We start from the raw sequence: 26,301 nt of genomic DNA on the forward strand, positions 1-26,301 counted from the left end.
GCTAAAATGACATGTATACTTGTTCTCTAATATGTCACATTAAGGCACCCTGTTTGTGTTAAAATATAAAAGCCCATAGCTTTGGGATAATGACATAATATCACCTCTTTGTTGACTATACATTTTTAACATTAAGGAAATAATTGGGGAAGTTTTCCTATTTCCTTTGTTTTGTAAAAATAACATGCAAAGGAGTTGTGGTAATTCACAGCCTTTCTATGTGAATTGTTGGATTTAAATAAATGCCTGTATTCTAGTTTTCTCACAAAGGAATAGAATCACACATTAAAATACTATTCAAAACAAGGCAACCAAGAACTGCATTTGAGATCAATTACCTTCCTACTAAATATTTAAAACATTGATTTAGAAAAATAATTCTTACATGATGTAACAAAAACAAAAACCCAAATATCTATACTGAAACAAGTATATAAATATCCTAAAAATACTCATCTACTTTTTGTATGTTTCTTTATAACCACTCAAGCATTAATTTTCATGACATTTTCACAGTGTAGATAAAGGTCATCAGAATTTTTGGAACTAGTTGAGATTTCTATTGTGGGTGTAAACATAGAATGAGATAATGCGAAAACTAAGTTTAATACTATTCCCAGCTTTGAATCAAAATGAGGTGTGTTCTACTGTCAATTCTATAGTGCACATTCTTTGGTGTATTTTTTTGGATTGATGCCTGTTAGGGTGCAAGCCATCATTTATTGATGAATTTGGACTTGATATGGGTGACTTTCTGAGAGCCAGTGAGGAGGTTCCCATCTAGTTTGAACCCAAATCAGTTCAATGTAATGGGGCCACCTGCCCTCATTTGCTATAGGCCAGTAGTAACAATAAATCACTGGTTGAATTTTTCCTGCATTTGGAAATACCATTGTAAGACAGTAATAAATTATCTAAATGGGATAATATGATATGGAAAAATAAATTTTTATAGTCTTTTTTAAAATTCTGCTGCTGGTAACCCTTGGAAAGTTATTGCAAATATATCACACATCTCAATGAGGTCATACCTCGGAAAGATAAAGAATTATAAGAAAAATGTTTCCAAAAGATAGACCATAAACATATGTGTGCCATTAACATTTTTCTTTTTATCGACCACATTTACTTCAATCTTTTCATTACTTGAGGCTTGGATATGTTAACCAGGATTGGTTCCTAATGCTTTGGGAAATACAGCCCATGAAGGAGAAGAATAAATTCATTAACCCTTTAAATTAAGGTACCTCTTCAGTTTTTTTAAATGCTTCTCATTCTAATGATTTAAGATGTAAAATTGAAATTTACAAAATAAAAAATTAGGCATTTGAAAACCTTTGTAATAAATCATACCACTTAAATACCTAACACAACGGCCTTAATATGAGTTGCATAAATTTGAAAGATTCAGGCAGGTGGGCCTCAAATTTCTACCTAAAAAAGTATACCTGAACTCAAAAAGGTTAGCGAAAGTCATTGCATTCATTCTAAAAAGCTTGGAGAGCCATTCTCTTCACTTGTGATTTAAGCACTCATTTCAATTTGGGTTATGTGTTGACATAATCTGATATGAGTTTTTTGGATTGAGAAAACTTTAATGTCTTACTATTATCAAAGAACACTAATAACATTTATCTTATTCAGGCTTCCACAATATCTTAAAATATCTGATATCTTACATAAATATGTGTATTTCTGAGTTCCCTCAGAAAACAAATAGGGTAGCAGTGAGCTCTCTTATGGTCCCACTTTGGCAAAAGTCGGTTGAAAGCCAGAACCATCTGTTGGATTTAGAAGAGGCATGTACTTTTCATTCCTGTTGTCTTACTCTTAATCTTCTTTTCTTATTTGTGAAATTTCTCTCCATTCCCAATCATTTAAATAGGGATAAGGCCCAGGCAGTGACACATCATAAAACTTAGCTGGAGAAATTTATTAAAACTAGTCAAAAGACCATGACAACTTGAAACAAGATAGGCCTAAAACTATATTAACAAATATAAGCCATTGAGAAAAAATAAAGACATTGGAATTACTAATACAAGGAAATATCAATTTATCATGGAAATCAAATGACTAGTTTTTAACATATTCAAGTGGGAATTTTAAAAGTTAATATAAAACCATAGTATGGAATCAAAGTTAAACACAGCAAACCTGATTATGTATGGGAATAATTTATGGTCTAAAACCTCCTCATGCAGTGCTCTTTCTCCCAGGGAGAAATAAATAAAGAATGAGAGTCAGATCCAATAATTTGTAGCCATCATTCATTGTTTTATAGGTGTAATTAGTAAGCTTAAGTGGAGATTTACTATCTCTGGAGTATGATTATATACGAATTAGAAGAGTCTGCAGTTATTTCACACTATATGAAAATACAAACCATATTAAGAGAAATTTGCCAAAATATAATAAAAATGAAGAAGCTCTAACACTTCCACCTTAAATGAGTCAAAATAACTAGTTTATCTTTGATTTAATTTGGAAAGAGATCAATAATCATACAGAATATGTGGCTGCAAATAAATCTCCTCAAGACATATTGTTTAAATGACATAAATATTGAAATTCATACTCTGTCATGAATTTTTTAAATGACTTTGAAAATTTGATGAATATAATTTTGATTTTACAGCTTAAAAAATGCTAAGAGGAAATGTGTCACATGGGAAAAATATATTCATTGGTTTAAGAGAATATTTTTTAAAATCCAAATCCAAATAATGTTTAATTTTACCAAAAAGGAATACTATCACAAACACTATTACATTAAATTTGTGCATAATTATAAAGATAGCAAATTATTTTTAACAGTCTCTACAAGGTGCTGTTCTATATTCTTTACATATATTAATGCATTTAATCCCTAAAACAACTCTGTGAAGTGGATATTATGACCATTATCTGTGTTTTAAAGATTAGGAACCCCCCAAATCATAAAGTTTAATTTATACACTCAATGTTACATAGATAATAAAGAGCAGTGTGGAGATTTGAACACAGGCAGTCTAAATCCAGAATTCATGTATCTGTAACAGACAAGGGACACATTATATGTGTGTGTTTGTATGTATGTATGTGTGTGTTTGTATGGCAAAATGCCTTTGGCATTTGGACAGGATAAAAATACCAGTAATACAGAAGGCCTTAGCAGCTAAAGTGAGTTACCAGGGTCACAACACCAATGAATGGTAATGTTGAAATTAAACTAACAATATACTTCTTGGTTTACCACTGCTTTCCTAGGACAAAATTATCTTAATGTTAATTTTAACCCTTTAAAAAACAGCTATTTCCATAAATTGTCAATGCTGATGTTAGAGAAAATCTGTACTGGAATTTATTTTGTAACTGGTTAATAACAATTATCTTTGTAGTCAAATGGACTTATTTTTCTTTTTATATTAGAGAAAACTTCATGAGAAACTTAAAATTATGAGAGTGGTTGCAGGCCAAGAAATAACGATTGCCTAATGCAAATGCATTTTTACTTTCCTAAAAGTAAACCCTACAGGAAAACCAGTCAATTTAATTGATTTTATCACACTACTTAACTTTACATGGAAAGAACTACATATTTGCATTTTGAATCTTAATCCTTACAAATTTACACCACCCTCATTATCTACTTTAATATTTAGCCACTCACAGCCACTTCATAAATTATCATGAGATAAAAAGACTGTTGTCATGCAGGAGCAAGGAATATGGAGGCAAAGGGGCTCAGAGGTCCTGAGTTCACGGCTTGATTCCAAGCAATTTGCTTTATGCTCATGGACCTCAGTTTCCCCAAATTTAAAGTGGGCATGCAGTGAAGATCAACAAAAATAATGTATGGGAGAAAGCTGTGCCAACTTTAAATTGCTTTAGAAATGTTAACTGATGCTCTTTGTAGTATTTTGAATCAACAATGCATCAAAATGAATAAATGCCATTAATGGACCACCAGGGACGTCCCCTCCTTGACGTCTTTTAAACTTCCAAGCCCTCTCCTTACACTCATCCTCAGTTCTCTTGAAATATACGCTATTTGGCACTTGTTGAAATTTTGGATTTCATCCTTTCCAAGGCACGTCTCTTGGTTTTTCCTATGATCTCTTAGCTTCTGAGAGAGAAGCCCCGGCTGCAGATCTACAGCAGGCAGACGTAGAATAAAGTTGAAACTGTATAGCTTCTGCCAGGAAATATTGTCAGTCAATCTAGAGGTTGTTAATAATAGCAAGTGGATTTTAATGGGCTAATTTCTTTGAACCAGCTAAAATATTTTCAAACCATTTCCCAAACAATTAAACATACTGGTTTTTCTCAGATTATGCTCTCTAGTTGCCCACTATTTCAGCCATAAAAGTAATATTGCCATTGAAAGATGATCAGGCCTTTGCAAATCTTACGTTTAAAATGAAATGGTTATATTAATTTATCCACTTACCAAATGCTTTGCCACCTTTGAGGAAGTGAAGTTGGACTTCCCTTTTTTAAAGTGTTGCTGCTGTTAGAATGCTACTGAATGCTAAATAATGTGTTTGTTTTTCAGCTGTTGTAAGTCTAAAGAGATTTTCTGAATACTTCAATTATAAAAACATTTAAAACATACAAACTTGTGCAATTTTTATTTTAATGAAGATGAGAAGTTCATTAAAGAAGATAAATATTTCATTAGATGTTAAATAAAACAAAGGGATTTTTTGGCTTCTCTCAGCACAAAATTCCTTTGAAAGATTAATTAATACATGCAAATTATGCAAATTAGACCCATGCAAATATTTTATGAAGACAATTAAGGGAACCATTAATTACTGCTTTTTTTGCTTCAGTGAGATTCATTCATTTAATTTTAATTTCACTTTAACTGTTTTGATGTATAATCTTGCAGCTAAGAACTTTATCTTTCCTGGCGGGTCACTTAAACTTATAAATTTCATCAAGTGAGTGCACAGAAATCTGTAAAGATATTCTCTAGACTGTGTTTAGTATCGAGAGAAATTTCTGACACAATGCTCTCCCAGAAACAGGGAAACTGGAAGGGAATGTGAGCTCATTCTTGGACAAGGTTCAACTGCTGGAAAAGCAATTAATTTGCTTTGGCTGTGCTAATATAGGGGAATTAGAAAGTGTGACACAAGACAAATAGAAATAATTAGTTCTCCAAAATGATGTTCTCATTAATATGGTTCGAACAGTAGAAATAAAAAACATTATTGTGGCATGTCTGCATTCTGTACCTAACCATGGGAGGTGGAATAATGCACCATAAGCATTTTTACATTTATAGCCTAATGATGATGTTTTATTTTTTTTCTAAAAAAGAATTTATACCAAAGGGTGTTATAGATCATGAATGTCAAACATATACATGCTACCAAAATTGATGACATTCTTACCTTCACCATGTGTTTATATAACAATTTTTTTACTTTGTATATGCAGATCCTGTAATTTGGTGAATAGACTTAAAGATGGGGTTCTTTTCCTGTTATTTAAACATTTTCAGATCACATTTATAACTCTTGAAGTATAAATAATATATCAGAAAGTTTTTTTTAAAATTATGCTTCATCTTAAAGAAGCTACCCTATTTATTAAAGGTTCTCTTAGATGGCTACGCTGATTTACTGTCTAAGGGTGGATACAAGAGGAAGCAGACTATGTGAACATGAACAATTAGAGTTAGTTCTAACCTATATTACTACAGGGTAACCATCTCCAGCTTTGGTAGACATTATACATATTTTCTACTGTTATGACCTTTGGTGAGCAAGTTAATTGGAAATAATGGCCATTAAATTTTTTCTTTGATAATTAAGTTAAAAAGACTCAAGACAAAAACCTATTTTGAATAAATTTTCCTTGTATCTGAGGGTGAGAATACTGTCCAAAAAGTAAGAAATTAATGCATTGATCATAATGAAAAACCAATTCCCTAAAATTATTGGTATTTGTAAGAATAAAAACTATTATGAATAAAATACATATATATAATTAAAGTGGCAAGGTTTATTTTTCTACCTATTCTTTGATTTGACATTTCTCTCAGTCCTGTAGCCCATCAGTGTTAGTATGTTACTGTGAAAAGTTATAAGTAGATATATAATCTACTTAAATATTGATATTCATTGAAATGTTAATGTTTTTTAAAAACAGACCTTAAAATTATTTTCTTTCTTACAAAGGTAATCTTATTTCATTCATCTCGAAATTTTTATATTCCCTAAATTTCTTTTGTATACTCACACTGTCCATACAGAGGTATGTTATGCCTTCTAAATTAGGATTATTGGTGATTTCGCTTGTATACTTGGTTTATTACTCTTCCGTGTCATTAATTATGATGTAAAACAAAATGGGTCTAGCATTGATTTTTCCAGAACCCCTGCTAATATTTTTCACAATTTCCACTTATTACTCTTCTTTGGTAAGGGTCTTCAGGCCAGTATTCAAGGCTATCCACAAACATGGTCATGAACAAGCCAATTTAATTCAATTTTATCAATGCAAACAAAACATTATTATACTTTGTATTAGTAAGTGCTCTGTTTCAATCCTCAATAGTAACTTACTTGCATAATGCCTTTTTTTCCTTCACTGAATTTCCAATTCCAGTTCATTATTACTGCTATTCCTTATATCCACTGTTCTCTCATAGAACCTGCCATCTATTACATTACTTTTGCTAGGAAAAATGATGTCAAATACATTACAAACCGAGCTCAATCACTTTGCCTTAATTTACTCTGCCTAATATTTGGGCAATGGAGGAAGAATTCAAATCATGTCACAAAACCTCATATTATGTCACAACTCAACACAAACATATAATAATAACAATATTGCTTTTTCCCCCCATAAAAACCAGGAGTTAAGAAAATTAGCTCTGTGGAAATATTACATTTTAAATAATCTTATGTAAGTAACAATTACAATGAATTGCATTTTATATATTTTGGGCAACATCATACTTAACTGCCACTGTGTCTAATTTCATGTATAATTAGTTTAAATTATGTAAGAAGACATTTCCAACAAAAACCTGTAAGAGGCCTTCAGCATTTGGAGTTTAAACATATCCACCTACATTCAGAAACAGATTTACTTTGTTATGTATTTCTTAAAAGTATAAATATGCTTATACTAAAATTATAAAACATTCTAAAATTTTATAAAATATTCCAACTCATGAGTATGTCTGAGACTTTCTATATAATAACAGTTAAATGAGTAGTTAACAATGACCTACGATAATGATGGAACAATAGCCTGTTTATTGGTTACTACCTGCAATCAATATCATCTTTTGTTCAACTAATCAATGCTGTCTTGAATTGATTAGTTCTTTTGAAAGGCTGCCAAACACTAGAAACCCGTGCCAAGGCACTAGAAGTAAATTTATTATTGTTTTGTTTTGCTCGCAGTAATATAACTCTAATACATATTTTTTAAAATCAAGAAAAATAGTTTGAGGTAATTTCTATAGCGATTACATATTTCTAAGTGACTGACAATAGTCAATATGCAGTGCAGGCAGCCCAGAAACCAGTTTTAATCAACCTCCCTCTTTTAAAAAGAAAAATTTTTTAATGAAAGTCTCTCCTCCCCACTTTTAAGCAAAATACAGACATCTTTTAAATATGGAAAATTAGGTTCAGGTAACAAAAAAGTTCTTGTAAATTTCTGCAAAAACTTTATGGAATTCAATCAACATTTATATTATAAACAAAGATCAATTTTCTGAAAAAAGAAAAGTAAACTATATATTAGAGTAAAAAATAGTTTCAGTGTTTACCAGTCGCTAGGTGTTAACAATGTGTTAACTCATAGTAATAAAATTTATTATTAATAGCTAAAACTTATCTGTGTGCATACTGTAGTTCAGTATATGCTAAGTGCTTTACATGGATAATTTTATTTAATCTTCATAACAACCCTCTGAGGTTAAGCAATTACTAAAGGAAAAAAATAAAAATCATGGAGGAGAAATCTGAATCAAGATCTGACTCCTAGCATTTCTTAATTGCTGGCTCTGTGGAGGTACCCGAAGAACCTCCATTATTACATTAAAAGTAGGGGTCTTTTTAAGTATTAGAAATAGAAATATGCATAAGACAATTACGTGAAATCAAATTTAAATAATAGTTTCAAAATTATCTTGAAAGTAGCAAGTTTAAGTAAGGTTCAAATTCAGACCATTATGGGGTATAAGTCTTGGGACTCTGTTCAAATATATACTGTAAAATAAATGAAGAGACTCTCCAAATGTCTTACATTAAATCAAAATTGGATTAGTGTCTGATTTATCATAAGCCACTGTATGTGAAATTGTAGGGATGTAGATGTGTCTTTTATCTAATAAGATTAATTTGTTAATTTCTTTCACTGCCACTTTATTTTCGTAACTTAAGAGAAAGGTTTCCCCCAGTGTGTATGCAAGTGTCTATAAACATGGTATAGAACATAATGACCAATTAAAAAGTAAAAAGCTGGAAAGGAAACATTTTTTAATTGTATGTCACTCCCTAGTAGCTGTCAGGGGACTGTTTTGAATTTTTTAAGTTCTAACAGGCAATGTGTTAAGTATCCAAAATGAGTGATGGGACAGCAACTAATTATTCTGGAAGAGATACATGTAAGTCCAGACAGCAAGGCTTGGAGGAAAGAACAAGGGCTTTGGGGTCATAAATCTGGATTCAAATGTCAGCAACCCCACTAACTCATAGTGCAAATGTGAGAATGCTAATTAACCACTCTGAGATAAAAGTTATCTCACCTTTAAATTTAGAATATACAGGAAAGACTCAGTAAATGTCAGCTTCCAATCCTTCTCACTATTTTAATAAGCAAATGCTTCCAATTATTATGTAATATCCCCAAAACTAAAATGAAAGTGTATTAGTAGGAAATTCATGGAGAGCTAGAATGTTTGATTCCATAAAGTATGATACAAGATATAAATTCCACTCATTAGAATGACCTGCATTATGATGCTTTGGAATGATAAGTAACTAAACAAATAATAATTATAGTTACATATTTTAAAAGAGTTACAAGGGTATATTTTAACAATCCTAATCTAAAAACAATCAGAAAGAAACTAAAGGGATGTGAATAGCAATTGAACTAAGTTATATTCCCATTAACTTGCTGTATAAACTTTAACAATTCATGTAACCTTACTAAGTCTTGGTTTCCTCTTTTGCAAAATGAAGAGATTTAATTGATCTTTAAAGTACTTTCCAAGTGCTAAGGCAGTAGCTTCAAAAATATTGTGCTGGCATATCATCAGTGTACAATAAATATTCATTGAATAAATGAATAATTTTCAAAATCAGCATGTATCTTCAAATTTCTAGGAAGTAGAAAGAAGATATTTTTAAACTGGAAAAAAAATGATTGCTAATATGAAGGCAAGTCTTTAATGCCCTTTTATTGGAAGAACATTCGGCTTTCTATGATCTGGGATCACTCAGAAAAAATAAGAAGAAGCCAAATAGTTTTGATTATGATCCTTGGATAAAAATAAGAGAAATGTACTTTCAAGTGAAGTCAAGATTTTGTGAGCATAACTTGCAGATATTCTACAATGTCAAAGAAACTGTGGTCCACATTCCCATTGATTTTAACAATTACTTTATGTTTTAAGAGGATGGTTTTTTAATTGGAAAGGAAAAGCAAAAGGTACCATGGTACCATTTTGAAGAATGAACTTTCCAGACTTTTTGGAAATTCATAAAAGCCATAAATAAAACATCATTACTTGATAACTCTCCTACATTACAGTTCATGTCTATATACTGAACACGTTTACAATTTATAGAGATTTAATCATTTGAAATTATAAGAAACAAATCCAAAAACAAGCATAATGTTAATGTGCATTAAAACCAAAGAAGAGAGTATTAAGGAATGTGACTATTGTATGATAAATAAAAATTGAAAATGAAAAATTGGTTGTAAGGGTATATTCACAGAATGAAAATCTTAGGTCAAATTTGCAAAGAAAAAAGTAACATTACAAAATGCACACAAGAAGAATAAACACATACTGTTAGCTCAGCTTTCAGATATGAAAATTAGTTCTGCCAGAATTTGCAATTCTGACTTTTCTGGCAGACTCTCATTATACTTCATTCCCTCCCATCAGTCTCTCCAACCAAAGTCTGAGAAATGTCACAATAAGGACCCTTGGCATCTACAAATATCGAACTTAGGCGCTAATTCATCAATGGTTGATGAATTCCTTCTGGGAATTCATAGCAGACCCCAGGATGTATCAAACGCTGGGCACTGCAAAAATGGCCCAAACATTTGACACAGTCGCATGTATCTGTCAAACACACTGGCACTGGGGGTATAGTAGTGAACAAAACAGGCACTGGTCACACTGCTCAGCTACCTTCCAGAGAGTGAAGAGCCACTGAGCAAGGAACAACGAATGCACAGCACACTACTGTGGAGAAGTGAGAGGTACGTGAGAAGCTGAAGCAGGCAGAAGTGGACCCAGGGGGCAGGGCGGTGCTACAGGGGAGGGTGGAGAGTCTGGGGAGCATTCCTGGAGGGAACTAAATGAGACTTAAAGGGTCGGTGAGTAAAGGCAGAGATGAACGAAATATGTGCCTGGTAGGGAGAGAAAGATGAGAGGCTTTCAGGGAAAAAAATGCAATATGGTAAGGGGAAATTCCCGAGTGAGGAGGAAGAGTTGGTAAAGGAGGGAAATGCCATCTCCACTCTTCCCTCATCACGTATTAAGGACACTGGACTGGACAGATGAGGGTGCCATGGGGAAAGAACACCCAAAACAGGCTTGCAGAGGGGCCGGGGTGGAGGAGCTTTTTGGTTTTGTGCACTGGACCTTGATACTCCTGTGAGACAGACAAATGAAAGTTGGATATTACCTGGAGCTCTTAAGAGATGTGTGAATGGACTGGAGAGATCCTTTTTTTAATTGTCAAAATATATAAGTTAAATAAACCATGTGAATGGATGCTGTTGCCTAGGGAGAGAGATTAAAAAGAGACTAGGACTTAGCTGAAGAAAGTCATCCTGTTATAGATGTGGCTGCATACAGTATGTGGATATGCTTTTAAACTGCTTTCTGGTTTCCACCTCCCCTCCTTGACAGTTTTACAAAAATGGTGGTATTAAATGCCAGTGAGGCAATATTTAGTCTAACTACTCTGAAGTGCTCCTTGGAGGTAATTACTTGGCACTTGAGCAATTTTTAAGGGCCCAACTGCTAGGTGACTAACTCTTGGGCCAAGCATGGCATCTATGTATTGCCAAAAGGTTAAAAACAAATAAACACATAGCAAGCATAAAAGAAAGTTGTTTTCTTTGTCTTTCCTAATTAAATTGAGTTTGTTTTGGAATAGAAAGTAATTTAATTTATGGCTGGATTGGAGCAAGAAAGAATACAAAGAGTATCATAACACCTGGGCGTGGGGACCCTAAGAGAGAGACAGTAAAGGGAGCAAGGGGCTGTGTTTGTGTTAGTCTTCAACTGTCAAGCAGCAGGTGCTCACAGCTCCCAAAAAGCCCGACATAGACCCTTTCACAAATTAGCAATGAGGTCTGGCTCTTTTTTCTCTCCCATTCTTGTGCATGACTCAGAATTTAAATAAAAACAGTCTTTCTTTTTTCTTTGATTTCTTCTGTTCACAGTTCATTTTGTTCTGTTAGATTCCAAATGTATTAATTTAGCCTAAGTTTTCAAAAGAAAAGCTTCAAAGGATTAAATGAGCCTATTTAGTGGGGTTCAAGTAGCAAAAGGTGATCTCTTTGTTCTAGTATTTAAAAAGTCTTGGGTAGTTCAACTGCTGGTGAAATACCTTTTTTTAGCACCTAACACAGAAATACAGATTTATTTACAATGAAATTTTTTATTACATTTGAGAAAAAGTCATATTATCTAAGTAAAATCATGAATATTAGTTAAGTACATATTGAAAACTGTATTTTGAACAATCATAACAAAATCATTAAATCCAAGTGTATCCAAAAACTAGAATGTTACTGATTATTCACATTAGAATTGGGGAATCTTTTTAGTTGATTGGCTGGATGAATGAATGAAGTGAATAAACACTTCATATTACACTTAAACCAAAGCATTAAATAACCTCATAATCATTCACATTTGGCTTTAAATTACTATGTAAAATTGTTGTTCAAATATTTTGTTTCCTTAATCACAAAGTTGTTTGGATGGCTTTTCTATGTCACTCAACTGGACAGCAAGAAGAAGTCAATTTATGATTAAAAATCTTGCTCAGAATAAGCAAATCACAAGAGAAATGGAGAGTTGTCAATATTTCAGCCTTACCCAGCCAGACTTTATCTGTATTAAAGTGTATATTTGAATATATGTGTATTTTTCAAGTTCAAATAAAAATAACCATATCCTTATTTTGAACAAAGTCTTGCTGAAAGAGAGCCATGGAATACATATGCCAACTATGCAAAAATGTTCAATCATTGCCTAATCACTTCTTAATATCAACAACAAATCACCCATGTATATGTAGGAGTATCCTGTCTGTAAGTTCTCTTTGAGTTCTGACCATCTAGAAGGTTCTGACCAGATCATGTATATATCACGGCTAACTGGAGACTCATGTGCTGTCTTAGAGCCTGTGGACTTAGCTAAGGTATTGCATGAGCACTCCCTGAATATGCAAACCAGGCCTGATATTTACATTGTCCTTATTGAGGTTATCATCCCTAGTAAAGAGAACTGGCTTTGTTGCTAGTAATTTATTAACTGTATGGATGCCATTTTTAAAATAGAAACACAACAGAAAGATTATGATTTTAATAAGGTATAAGTGCACATACATATAATTTTGCTGAAATCCATAATGTTCTAAAAACAATGAAGTCTTTTCTTGTTTTTTTAATTAAGGCACCACTGATACATAATCTTATGAAGGTTTCACATGAGCAACACTGTGGTTTCAACATTCACCTATATTATCAAGTCCCCACCATCCCGTTGTAATCACTGTCCATCAGCATAGTAAGATGCTATAGAGTTACTACTTGTGTACAATGAAGTCTTTCCTACATATACAGTTGCATTAACCTTGGATTTCCAAGGAGATGTCTGTAATAACACATGGTTCAAGCCTTAGGATTTAAAATATAATTATCATGGTCTTAGGCAAAATAAAAACATAGGCAAAAAACATTCTCTAGGAATGTTTCTTCAAGTTTCTGATTTTTTATTTATTGCATATATGACATTTTACAAAAGTTTATTTCCTTTACTCTGACCCAAGAATAACACTTTTGGAGCTGATTAAGTAATACAATTAATGTTCAATAATATCTCAAAAATGATTGAACTTAAAATGCAAAATAAAAGTGATTGGGAGGATTATAGCAGTTAATCATTTTAATTTTAGGCTCCCTTTGAAGAATCATATTCTTTAAAATAGAAAATAAATGCTCTTTTTAATCTTTAGTATTCATGTTCTTAGATTGCATCTACTGTCTAGAATAAATGTTAGACTATAAATGCTACCATCAGATTTTTTTCTTTCCTGATACTGTGGTCTCAGCCATATACATATTTAGCATTTCTGAGTGTTTAATTCACCTCCCTTTTAGCATTCTACCTGTGACTTTGCTCAGCAGATTTGTGTTATTAAAATGTATATAATGGCATTCAGAACATTTAGAAAATTCTAGAAAATTCACATAGGACTAAACAATCTTATTTATTGCTAACAATCAACTAGTCTATTTTGTGTATACCTTGCTATACCTGTCACAAAAACGAGAAGACATTTTCTAATTTTAATAACTACCCAGTATTTGATTAACCCATGCTTTTTTTAAAAATATAAAGAATAGAACTTATAATCCTTCCTGCATTAGACTGGGCTGAAGCATTCAATAAAACACATTTACTGTGTCCAAGATTAAATCATACATTGTTTAAAATTAATTATTCCTTTTTAATTGCATTGTATAAACAGAAATGACCTGTTAATTTAAAGAAAATCTATCAGCACAAAATGAATTCAGTCATATAAACAAGCAAGATGAACTTGACCTTGTTTGAACTTGTTTTGATGTGGCCCAGATGGTAGGCTACATGCTTGAATAGCAGGCTAAAACTGAGGAAAAACTCATATAGCAAGATCTAGATTTATAGCCTTTTGCAAATTCCTACCTTGTATTGTCCTTTCAGCATCTGTTCTGCTGCCACTGCGGTCAGCTTCTATCTCTGGGGTCAGAGAGTCTAAAAGCACAGAAAGGTAAGAGTGACATATATTTCATGATTCCTATTGTCCTTCAAAAAAAGAGCAACCTGTTACTTTGGTGCTGAATTAAAATTACATAAATCTTCGTCATTTTGTAAAGGTTGAACAGAGTATAACCATAAGAATTATCAAAAGATTTGAACAGATAAATAACACAAAATTGTTCATCAAATGAGATGGGGGATTAGGAAGTTCTCAGATATTTTACCATGTTTCGGTAGAGAGAGATTTGGTTACACAGAGAAGTGATGTCAGGTCCCAGGTACTGGAGTTAAGTAAAAATGGTGGAGGCACCCATGAAATAAGGCATTTCCCCAATATACGTGACCCTTCTTCCTATTATGATTTCAGCTACCAGCACAGTTTAATGAACCACAAGACAGAGAATATACAAAACCACAAACACATGTCGAAATGTCTTTTGAGTACTAAAAATGAAAGTTAGTTAGCCATGCATAATGAGGCACCCTCTTACCATTTAAGACCCTGAGACTGTCTGTAGAAGCTGCCTGTTTTAATGTTTGTTCTGCTTGCTCACGCCGTTTTGTCTCAAATTCAAGGGCTTCCTGTAATTTTCTCTTTGCCTTCTTCTCCTTCTTTAGCCTCTTTTGAACTATGGCTAGAAAAGAGAGTATGCACATTACTATTATTCCTAAATTTTGCAAGGTACAAACTTATAAATTGATGTATGTTTTTTATAATATTCTTTCCCCCAACCCCCCTCCACCGCTAGACTGTTTGCCTATGCAAAGGAAATTTCAAAACAAAACAAAACACTTTTACCTACAATAAATCCCAGGAAAATGTCCAAGGATGCCAATCTTTCTTCAAACTATCTATCACATTACAAGGATGTCTTTAATTATCATATGTAGAGACAGATTTAATGGGAAACTAATTTTAGGAAATATTTGTATTCACTTCTAAAGGAAACCTGATTAAATGAGTTTTTTGTGGGCTTATTACTGCCCTTGAATCAGAACAGAGCAGCATAGTTGGAGTAATGCAAACCTTGTATAAGCACGCCTCCTATCTCTTCATGAAGCACCAATTTTGAATAGTAAATGGAGCATTTTCCCAATAGATTCTTTGCAAAACAATATTATACCAGCTGAGTTTTTAACAATTCTTACTTAAAACTTTGGATAATGTAATAAATACTATTGTATATGAGGAGTAAAATACTATTGCAGCTTGTTCAGAGAGATTAATAATTTCTTCATAGCAAATTTATATGAACTATGACATTTTCAAGAAAATTGTACTTTGCAGGAATCTGGTAGAGTATAAAACCTCAATGATAATAATGTGCTACTGCTAACAAAAATGGGCATTTATATGAAAAAGTAGATTATGATTCAAAAAGTTGATTATGATACAATTTTTATCCTATTACAATTTAAATTTAATTTGTCTATGATATATAATCAATAACTCACAAATAGATGTTCTTCACAAAATGTATGTTAATTATAGTGTCAGTAATGATAACTTTCACAACATATATAAGGTAAGCAATCAGCATATGGGAAGCATACAAGTGTTTTTCTTTGAAAATTTTTTTTGACAGTTGATAAACATTTTGGATTACAATGTGACAGAAACCACATTCTTTTTGGCAGAGTTAGTCATAAGGAATAATTATCCCAAGTTTACTATTTGATTCTTATTACAGATTAAAGAGCAACAACATTTTTATTTAACACAATATTTAGTAAAAATATAAAGTAATAATGGTTCAAGTAAGAATTTTAATTGCTAATTTTTACTTACACCATTTTTATAATTATTAATAATGTTAAAACGGCAGACCATTAATTTATCAAGTTTATTGTTGCTGGTATCAAGAATAACAGACACTATTTTTATAAAATTATATGCTGGCTACAGTCTTAATATGAAAAACAAAATATATTAGTTTCAAATGAATGCCAATTTCCTTTATTTAATAGTGTGAAAATCATATGCTTATCTTAAGAAAATTACTTACCTACTATTTACCTTTCCAAGTCTCTTTGAAAAGAAACAGTAATTTCTGAATTATTTATTTGGCTTGTGCACTCCAATGTCACTAAGAGCTTAACAGCAGCGCCTTGCCATTGACTATTGCCACTCATTATTTCCTCCTATGTGGTTGAACCAAATGGGATTGCCATATTCTCACTTCAGGATAACACATTGCTTCAATATATACATTCATAATAGATACTTATTGATAGTTATTACCTTTAATTTATTGTTCACAATTAATTAAATGGGAGGTTCACGGTGTGATCTGTGAAATGTTTTGCCCTCTAGTGGTTAAAGGAATAAAACAATGTAAATCCTCCAACAGGTTTGAACCAATAGAACTCTGAAAGTCTCTCAAGTAACCAAACGGTTACTTTAGAAATTCAAGTTTCTGCCTTTAAATCTTCTAAAAAGAAAGATTTCTCCAGGTAAGCACAAAATCAAGACACGGCTATCTCATGGAAGACGGTTCCATACAATGAACTCCTTGACCAAACTTTACTACTTACTTAGAACACATCCCATTATCAATGTTTATGCTATTTTGATTATTTTAGTAGTTACATCTATGTGGAACCACATTATTTAGAACTGTGTATACACCTTGTGTGACAGTTTCCCAAATCAACCTCATCCCGGGACCCTACTAGCTGTTGCTTCTTAGTAAGTAAAGAAAGAACCCACTGAAGTCCTGCCAGTTTAAGAAGCAAAACAGAAACAATGATTTTTAAATGACATGTCCAACATAAAAGAGAATATGTGAAGTATTCGTATTGGATACTTATTGAGAGAAAAGGGGGTCCCTTCTAGAATATTCAGGAGAATCTTATAGTTGAGGCAAAGGGAAAATTGGTTGTAAAAAAAAAAAAACCTCAAATCACTTACATAAAATAAACACACAAATATGAATGATCTTGAAAATTACCAAATATTCATGGCAATGTGTGTTAAAAGAACCAATTCATAGATTGAAAATATTGTTATTGGTACTAAATAGAAATTCATATTGGTTTCTACTCTAATATGTACTTGACCTTGTTGGATGAAAATAAGACATTCAGAAAGAAAATTATACTAACACTCAACTTTGGTCATTTGTTCATATAGTCAGTCTTCAATTTCAGTTGATAAATATATTACTAAATCTGGTTGGCCTCAGTATTTTTCTATTTTAGCTTTATACTTTCAAGTTTTTCAAAGGGCAATTGTGAATGAATATAAAATTTTTCTTCACGGCTGTCATCACAGGTCATTCTTAAAATTATCAATTGGCTAAACTCTACAAGCAATAAAAATTATGTGATTAATGATATAATGGATACATTTCAATGCCCTGAGGTATGAACAGAAGAGAACCCTTTGATACTGGAGAAGCAAAAAAATACAATGAGCTCAGGATTCAAATCTTGCTTTGAACTTTAGCTACAAGTAAACTGACAAAAAAGATACAGTCTCATAGTAAATCACCAAACACAGTATTGCTCCAATATTTTACTCATAGCATTACACATGTTTGGAAGTTTGGAAATACCTCTGTTTTTTTGTTCCATGGCCAGCTGCTTCTCAAGTGTTTCCCTTAGTTCTCTTTCCCTTAAAAAGTCCATCTTGAGCTCTGTTTTTTCCAGTTGGACCTGTTTCTCTTGAGCTCTGGCATTATCTATGGCAACTTTCAAGAGCCCCTGTACAAAGAAAGTATTCAGAATTGTAATATTTTGGTACAAAGCATGTTTCATTCATTACTTAAAACCATTTTAAAAGAGAAGAGCTCACTTATCAAATCCTTTCATTCTTGCTGTTTAGTCACTCTGTACTCGCAAAATTTCTAAGCACAAAATTTCTAAGTCTAATTAAACTATTAGTGGCATGCAGGTTCAATTGCTTCTACTTGGAATATCTAGATCTAAAGCTAAATGAGGGCAGCACAAAAGCATGTCTAAAAAATAAGAACCAAGAAGAAAATTAGACTAAAACTCTTCCACAGGGAATTATCTAACATGGTTTGTGTAACCCCAGGGGATCCTGGCAGTATCCACCTTCCTCTCAGAGCTCATTCTCCACCATTCCTTATGGAGTTTATGCTAGATACGTGGTCTTTATGTTTCTCAAAGCACCCATTTGTTTCTGCACCAGAGACTTTGCTCTTTCTGTCCTGTCCCACCTCCAAAGCTTTTCTTCCCAATTTCTATATGACTCACACCCTCATTTCATTTCACCATTGCTCAGCCGCTACTTAAGAAAGGCCTTCTCTCACCACTCTACCTGGAATGGCCCTCCAAACCCACCTTGCTATTCTCTCTTTAAAATCCTTCATAGCATCTAATATTATGTAATATTGCATATATTTATTTGTTTACTGCTTATGTTTCTCTGCCACTAAAATGTAAGTTCTTTGAGGCAAGGGCGTTTAAATCTCTCATTTGGTCCTATGACCCCAGGGCCCAGAGAGTGCGCACAGTGTAACATATTTTTTAAAGTTGATGAATAGAAATTATAATGGTGTATTTTTCTTGAGATATGTAATATATGTAAGGGACCAGAAACTCACTGTTTAATATTGTATTGTTTTTAAAAAGTCATTCAAAATGGTTATGATAAAGAGTAACTTTTAGGGGACTATATGACAGTATAATAATTCAAGAGTGTGTGGTAGAAATAAAGTTTATGTACTAATACAACTGATTATGGAATTATATGTATATATATATGTATATATATTATTTATTTATTTACTCTTTGCTATTTAAAAAATTTAGTACTCTGAGACCTTTTAAAATGATTATGAGGATAAGTAAAACATATACAAAGCATTCTGCACATGTTCCCTGGTAAGATGCTTTAGAAAATTACTAGTGCAATTATTAATAAAAATTAGAGCTGAAAATTCTACCCTTATCAACTGAGTGATTCAAAATACTATTTTGAAGTAGAAGATATTTTGCCTTGGTCTGTGAACATCAGAGACTGAATTTTCAATTGAAATGGTAAATGCGATGGCAGTTGGTGCCATTTGTAGATAGACTCTAGCATGTGGCCTTTTCGCAGGAGACAGCATAAGCAGTTTGAATTAGGTATTTCCACTCCGGCTTGACTTGTTAGTCCCATAGAGATGTACCCTTCGTTCAGCTCACCAATGTATAACTGCCATAAGCCCCTTTATTCTCTTTTCAAGCACATAAAAGATCATAAAAGATCATTTCATATTTGTTATACCTGCCCCTGAATTTCCTGGTATAATTCTTGCGATGTTAAACAAGTGAGAGGATCTCTACGTGGTAGCTTGCCCCTCCCTACTCTTGTTTTTAACAATAAAACATAGCTGCTAAGGAAACTGCCATCTTAACTCAATTCAGGGACATTCTTGTGTATGTTTCTTCTTCATCAGGAACAAACAATTAGTAACAAATGAAAGAGATCATTACATCAAGTGCCCTTTTAGATCACCCCAATTAAAACTTTAGTTTAGCTGTATTTTAATTCTAAGATACCAAATTCTAATTTTCTGCTCTGATTGCTCTTGTTGACTTATCTTTGAAAGATGTACTCTCTGTGCAATGTCTAGAGATTATTTAGCAAGATGCCAATGTTGGCACCACTTAATGTGTTGATTGGTTGTATTATCAGTAGCTGTTTAAAATAAATTACTATTAAACTATTATTATCCTTGGCTGACAAAACGCAGTATTTTGGTGTTCTTTAAACATGAAACGATCAATATGAATAAGCATGTTGAATAATATTAAACTGCAACTCCAATTTGTGTAATTTTATATTAATATTTGTTGTAAAGAATGAAGTTGCTAAGGGCACTTACATTTACTGTTTCCTTTTGTTATAGATGCTGCTAATGTTGCTAATGGTAATACATTACCTATTCCTGCTGATTATGTCTGAAAATATTAGCTTTTAGGATCCAATACCCTCTAGGGACTACTTATAAGCTATATAAAATTAAGTTTCATTTTTAGACTTTAAATCAGTGCACATCAGTAGGAGTCCAGTGTGAACAAAAACCTGCACTAGAGCCAAACTAATGCATATGCAAAAATATGTTATTGCCCGTGACAGTTCTGCTGCAAAAACTACAGAAAACCAATTAAATTTCAATGCAGCAGGGGGCTGGGAAAAGCAATAGCAAGTAGTGTTCACAACATCTACAAATCACTAGGACACCATCTTAACCACCAGTGATAATAGGACTTTCAGATTTGTGTAACTTCTGCAAACCTTCCAGGTGGATCATACGCAAAAGGCCATACTAGATGCTGCGTCTCATGTGGCCATGCAGCACTGAGCAAAATTCTTTGAAGACAATATGAATTACAGTAAAAGACACAAAGTTTACAATATGAATTCTCCAAGGGGAGATGAAGTCTCATGATGCTGACGTTGGAAAACGACAATTCTAAAGAAATGCATTTTAAGCTGACTCTGGCACAGCAATAATAAGAGACAATAGTTGTTTGGCATATACTTCTTTTCCACAAGTGAGGCATAATGGTTGTCATAACATACAAATATTTTTGTTTTCTCAAATTATCTACCTTGACTGAATTATTCATCATTTTCCAGATAATGAAGTCTATATATTTAATTATTTAAAAAAGGGCACTGAAACTGATCAATAAATATTTCAACTCTTTCTATAGCCTACAAGGTACAAATATCTGATGTATAAGAGGACTTAAAGTAATACAGATATGAAAAAAACCTGTCTTAATAGGCTAGTGAGATCCTAGAGGAAAAGCTTGTTTGGTCCATGTTTGTGTTTTATAGAAATTTATTCCAGAATCAAATGGTAAGTAAGGTTCTTTGAGTGTCACTAAAATAATGTGACACAATTTATGCTCAAAAATGTGTTGCTTCTAATGAAAGTAAATACCTTAGTTGAAAGGGATTTTTAACAATCAGCCACTCTAAGTAAAACCTTTTGGAGATGAGAAAACAAGGTCCAGTGATCTATGGCCAGTTGGTCAGAAGCACAGGTTACAATCCGGACCTGGACTTGGCGCCTGAAGTTGGGGTAAGGGGCGGTCTTGTAGAGCTGCACTCTTTCCTGCGTGGCCTGATGCTTCCTCCATGCAGACAGTGTCAAAATTGTGTTGAACTGTAGGGCACCCACCTGGTGTGGCAGATGTGCTTGATGTGGGAAAAACGGACAGATACTTGGTGCAAAGAGTGTCACAAGTGAAGTAGTGTTCTAGTAGAGTACTGAGCGCAGAGGAGACACCCAGAACTATTTTTCCTATGTAATGGCACATTAAGACTGTTCAATAAGTATTAGTTTTTCTTATTATTGTTGTTACATGCAATATAAATTAGTGAATATGACATATAGCCCATATTTTTAATAGATTAATGCTATTCTCTTTATCACAGTAAACTGTGTTTAGAATACTGGGCATATTTCACTGTTTTTATGATCTCTTTTCACAAATTGGAAATGAGAACGAAGGGAGAAAGACATAATATATAATTATGATGAAAGATAAGATATAATGTAAGACCAATGAATCTGATCTTAGTCTACCCATTTTGAAGCCAAAGTCCTATTTTGTTTTTATCTTTCTGATAAGTTTTCTAATTCTTTAATCTATATCTGAGATAACTAAAATTGTGTATTAATAAGGCAAATTAAAAACTGATTACTTTTTAAACATATAAAATGTAATATAATATGGCCATGACATTGAAATGTGAAGACTGAAAGATGTATAATCAGAATATTTTTGTCTTAGTACTAAGTCAAATTCTTTTTAATTTTCTTTCTCAAGCACAGTAGAGAATACTTCTTATATACTACAGTTGCATTATGTTTATTTATTAGACTATGGTATCAATCTGAGACTGATACTTATTGTGGTTTTGACATCCGTTTTATGCCTTGTTTTTTAATTCCACCTTATAGACAAACCATAGTGGACAAAATTCTATCATATATCCCCTTATGGTAAAAATCTTCAATGCTAACTTCAACCCTAACTCAATTTTATATTCTCCACCTTATTTTAGCTTTTATTTATTTACTTATTATTGTTTTAATGTTTGTAAGTCACTTAAAATAATTTTTGTACTAATATAAATAATTTGTTCCCAATCCTATATGCAAATAGATCCTAGTTATGATTTACAACATGAAAGCTCAGATTGAAAATAGTGGGTAAAATTCTCCTTTGAGCATATTCACATACTAGCCAGTGTTTGAAGGTGTCACATCCAGTAAATTGACACTGAAAATTCTAGTTATCTGATCTGAAATCTCACAGTGTTCTTCATTAACATGTTTGAACAAGACAGCCATAATGAAAGATTGCCCACATTGGAAAAAAACAAAACTCCATATAAAATAAAATTTAAAATATCCCAAAAGCAAAATCTGTGATGAATCCATGTCACCCACTAAAATCAAATTACTATCATGTACTGTAGATATCTTTATCCATTACTTTTAATTTCTAAAACACTCAAATTTCAAGAGAGAATATAGTACTAGGAGTTGATAAAATTCTGCGGCCCAAAGATACTTTATGTACCTTTTTATATATACATATTTTCTATACTATATATTGTATAAAGAGCACATTTAAAAATATTAGTACATAGTATTTTCCCACTGGTCCTGTAAAAATTAATAATTTTTAATTTTCAGACATGGAATTGGATGATCTGAAAAATGCAAACATTTTCAACTCAATTATCTTTTCATTGCCACCCTGATAAAATATCTCCAAAGGAAAGAAATATGGAGCATTTATTTTACCACACAAAAAGTATGTTACCATTTTGAAATAGAAAGCAGAGAACCCCATTATATGTAATTGAAACTGCAAAGGAAATTGAGGTAGACAGAACATAATTACCCAAATTAGACTCTGGACATCAAACACATTTATACTGTATGCCAAATAAGCCAGGGCTGTGACAGTTTAACATCCTATACCTTTCCTAGGGTATTATTATAACTCAATAAATGCGTCAATAATAAAAGAACTAGCATCTACAACCTTTTGCAAAATGATGTGAAACCATTACTAAGCATAAATCCAGTATGTGAGTGTGTATATATATGTACACGTATGTACTTACGTAGGTATTGTGTATGTATGTATTATTATGCATGGAACTTAGTGAGATTTTTTAATCTTCATTTTACCCTATGAACACATATGTGTATGCACACATAAATGTGCATGTATATATATATATATAGTATATGTGTATTAAATATACACAAATATATAATACCTACATCTACATATACATATACATACATGTAGGACTGAAGTAGACAAGCATAATTTATTTTTAATGAAGTATTCTTATTGTAAGTATTCTAACTTTCTCAGACCCAGATCCTTATAACTTGGGACTGAAATAATTTAGTTTATTCTTACTATCATTCTTTCATCAACTTTTGCTAAAATATGTCCTCAAGGCTGGATAGAAGATTAGAAAAAGAGTATATTTAATATAGACATACTTTCAATAAAATGGATTTGTCTAAAATATGTACATTTTAAAACTGGAATTTTCTTTTTTTAAAAGAAATAATTAAAATTTGAGGGGATGCAGATAACATTACTAGTCTGGCTTTTATTGGCCTGGTGTGGGTGTATAAAATCTCACAAAGTGACAGTATTTGACTTATAGATGTGGTGCTCACACACAATGGGAGAGGCACGTGTAACCTATTCTTGATATGAGCAAAGTGGTATACACTGATGAAACGCAGTAATATTTTCTCTCCTTAAAATTAAATTCAGTTACCATTTTCCTAGTTAAAGGATGTTTTAGTTAGTGAGGAAACATATAACAAGATGGAGAATTTTCAGTAAGTGCTTAGCTATTTTTTTGCTTCATATGGAGTTGTATACATGAGAAAATGAATCGTTCTCTTACTTTCAGAGTATAAATTCAGAAATGTTGAGGGATATTTTCTAAAGGCCTTTAATTTGACAAAAGAAAAATTCATTAAAAACTCTACCTCATAGAAAACAATAATATGGGTCAAATTTAGAAAAAAAAAAGTCTTATGTTTATTTTAAAATATAATCAATTATTGGGCCTTGATTCAATTTAGGCTAGAGAGATGATTTATTTCAAATACTGAGATATATAACCTTAAAGTTGAATACAGTTCTGGAGGCTCTAATTACCTTAGTATTAAAAATGCCATATTAGTAGATGAGAAGATATGTTACATTAAAGGCCTTCTGTTATGTCCTTGGAGAGGTAAATAAAATTAATTACATTTCTACTGGGAGGAAGTCTAATATGGTAGGAAATGCGTACAGAAAAATACCACTAAAGATTCAGTGCTAGAGTAAAAATTCAAAAAGACCCAACTACCAACACAGTATCTGTAAGCACATTTTTACTATTCATTACTCCAAATATGGTGAAGTAGATGGCAAACATTTCCATCTGGGGTCCACATGATCATTTCATGTGTGGGCAAGAAAATTATGCTTTCTTTTATTCCAAACACTCTTATTATTTTGGCTGAATGCTCTATGTTATTGTTAACTGTAAGTATTTTTGATTCATAATGTACTGTACATAAAATATACATCCTGAGAACTACATAGGAAATCCGTGCAAAGTTTTTTGTAGCTTTTTGAAGTCTATTCTTTGAAGAAATCCTATTAGCTGAAACAAACTTATTTATGAAAGAAGCAATTTTTTTTCTTGGATTCTTTTATATTAGACATATTTTAAATGACTAGACACATCATTTCCTCACTGGCAGGCCAGCAGTTTAAAAATAACTAAATATTTATTAAGACTAGTGTGCCATCATTTAGTAAATCAGACAAATTTAAACAGTTAGATTCCTCCCATTAGTCAGCAGTGAGGAAAGCATTTAGCAGAATGATTTCTCAATGCCAAGGTCATTTTCATCTAAGTTTTAATTAGGGCTTAATATTTATATTTGAGTATTTCTAAACCAATCTGATTAGTGAAGCAAATTTAAAATCTTAAATTGCTAGACAGGCTCAGTACTACGGTTCAGTCAATCTTGGGAATGGATTAAGTTGGAACAGTGTGAATTTGGGAAAAATCTATAACTGGGTCTTCCATGCTCCTTTCTTCCAGATTGCAGAATGGCCTACCTGTATGTTAGTCAGAAGGGTCTCTATGGAAGACAATCCATCAGGAAACAGAAAAGGAGACGGAAAACCTGGAGGCAGTGGTTGTCCATGCCCAGTTAGAGAAAGCTTGTCAAGGCTGTCTCTTGCGGTTGGTGTGGAAAGCGGGGTCTCATCTGTATGTGATTGAAACAAAAATATAGAACAAGTTACGCTTGTCTGTTTTTATTAGACCTCAGTAATGGCTTCCCTAGTGGTTTCCAGAACATTTATTGCAAATTGGTTCCTGCTATCAGGAGAAAATGCTTTCTGCTGAATTTTCTTTAATGAAAAAGCTGTGGAGATACAACAAGATAACATTAATGAGTAACTTTATAAGCCTTTTAAATGCATTCTCTAATGAGACTGAGTTTACAGTGCCCATAGAATCTTTTTAAAACAAATATTATCTCACATATAGTTGTGATAATATACTCAGGCTGACTTTATGGGCACCTTCCCAATTATCTCATTTTAGTTTGTTCTGTTTGGATTGACAATAGGGTATTTCTAGAGCTTCTTATAAGAGAAATGCTTTATGTGTTAGCATGTTTCTCTCTCAATTAACCCTTCCGTTATATCAATGACTTGTTCAAATATATTCTTAAGGAATCTACAAAAGAATGTACAGTTCAAATCTTTCATTCAACAGCTAAAAAGAAAAACTGGAATCAAATACAGTCTTCCTAAATCATAATTTAATTGTTCAGTATCATTAAAAGTAAAGATCTAAGTCTTTTGACCTTGAACACCTTTTACCTTCATATTGAAAACCTAGCTTTTTATCCATGAAACAGAGGTCTAAAGAAAGAGTAATAAAATACAACTTCTATGTGACAATATTTACAAAATCAAATATAAAACTCTCTAAGACAAATTAGTCTTTAGTTTATTTATTGGATATT

General features: G+C 32.4%; 1 protein-coding gene across 2 annotated transcripts in view; it reads right to left on the bottom strand.

Annotated features, from left to right (window-relative positions):
• DACH1 (dachshund family transcription factor 1) overlaps nucleotides 1-26,301 on the bottom strand; it is a 405,237-nt gene that overhangs the window by 18,471 nt on the left and 360,465 nt on the right. For both annotated transcript variants that reach the window (XM_057494559.1, XM_057494558.1), the window contains 4 exons: nucleotides 25,382-25,533; nucleotides 17,803-17,950; nucleotides 14,737-14,880; nucleotides 14,171-14,239 (listed from right to left, as the gene is read on the bottom strand). In XM_057494559.1, the coding sequence (XP_057350542.1) occupies nucleotides 14,171-14,239; nucleotides 14,737-14,880; nucleotides 17,803-17,950; nucleotides 25,382-25,533 (513 nt within the window). The remainder of the gene's footprint in view (nucleotides 1-14,170; nucleotides 14,240-14,736; nucleotides 14,881-17,802; nucleotides 17,951-25,381; nucleotides 25,534-26,301) is intronic.

This window comes from Manis pentadactyla, chromosome 17, assembly GCF_030020395.1.
Source record: "Manis pentadactyla isolate mManPen7 chromosome 17, mManPen7.hap1, whole genome shotgun sequence".
NCBI classification, from domain to species: Eukaryota; Metazoa; Chordata; class Mammalia; order Pholidota; family Manidae; genus Manis; species Manis pentadactyla.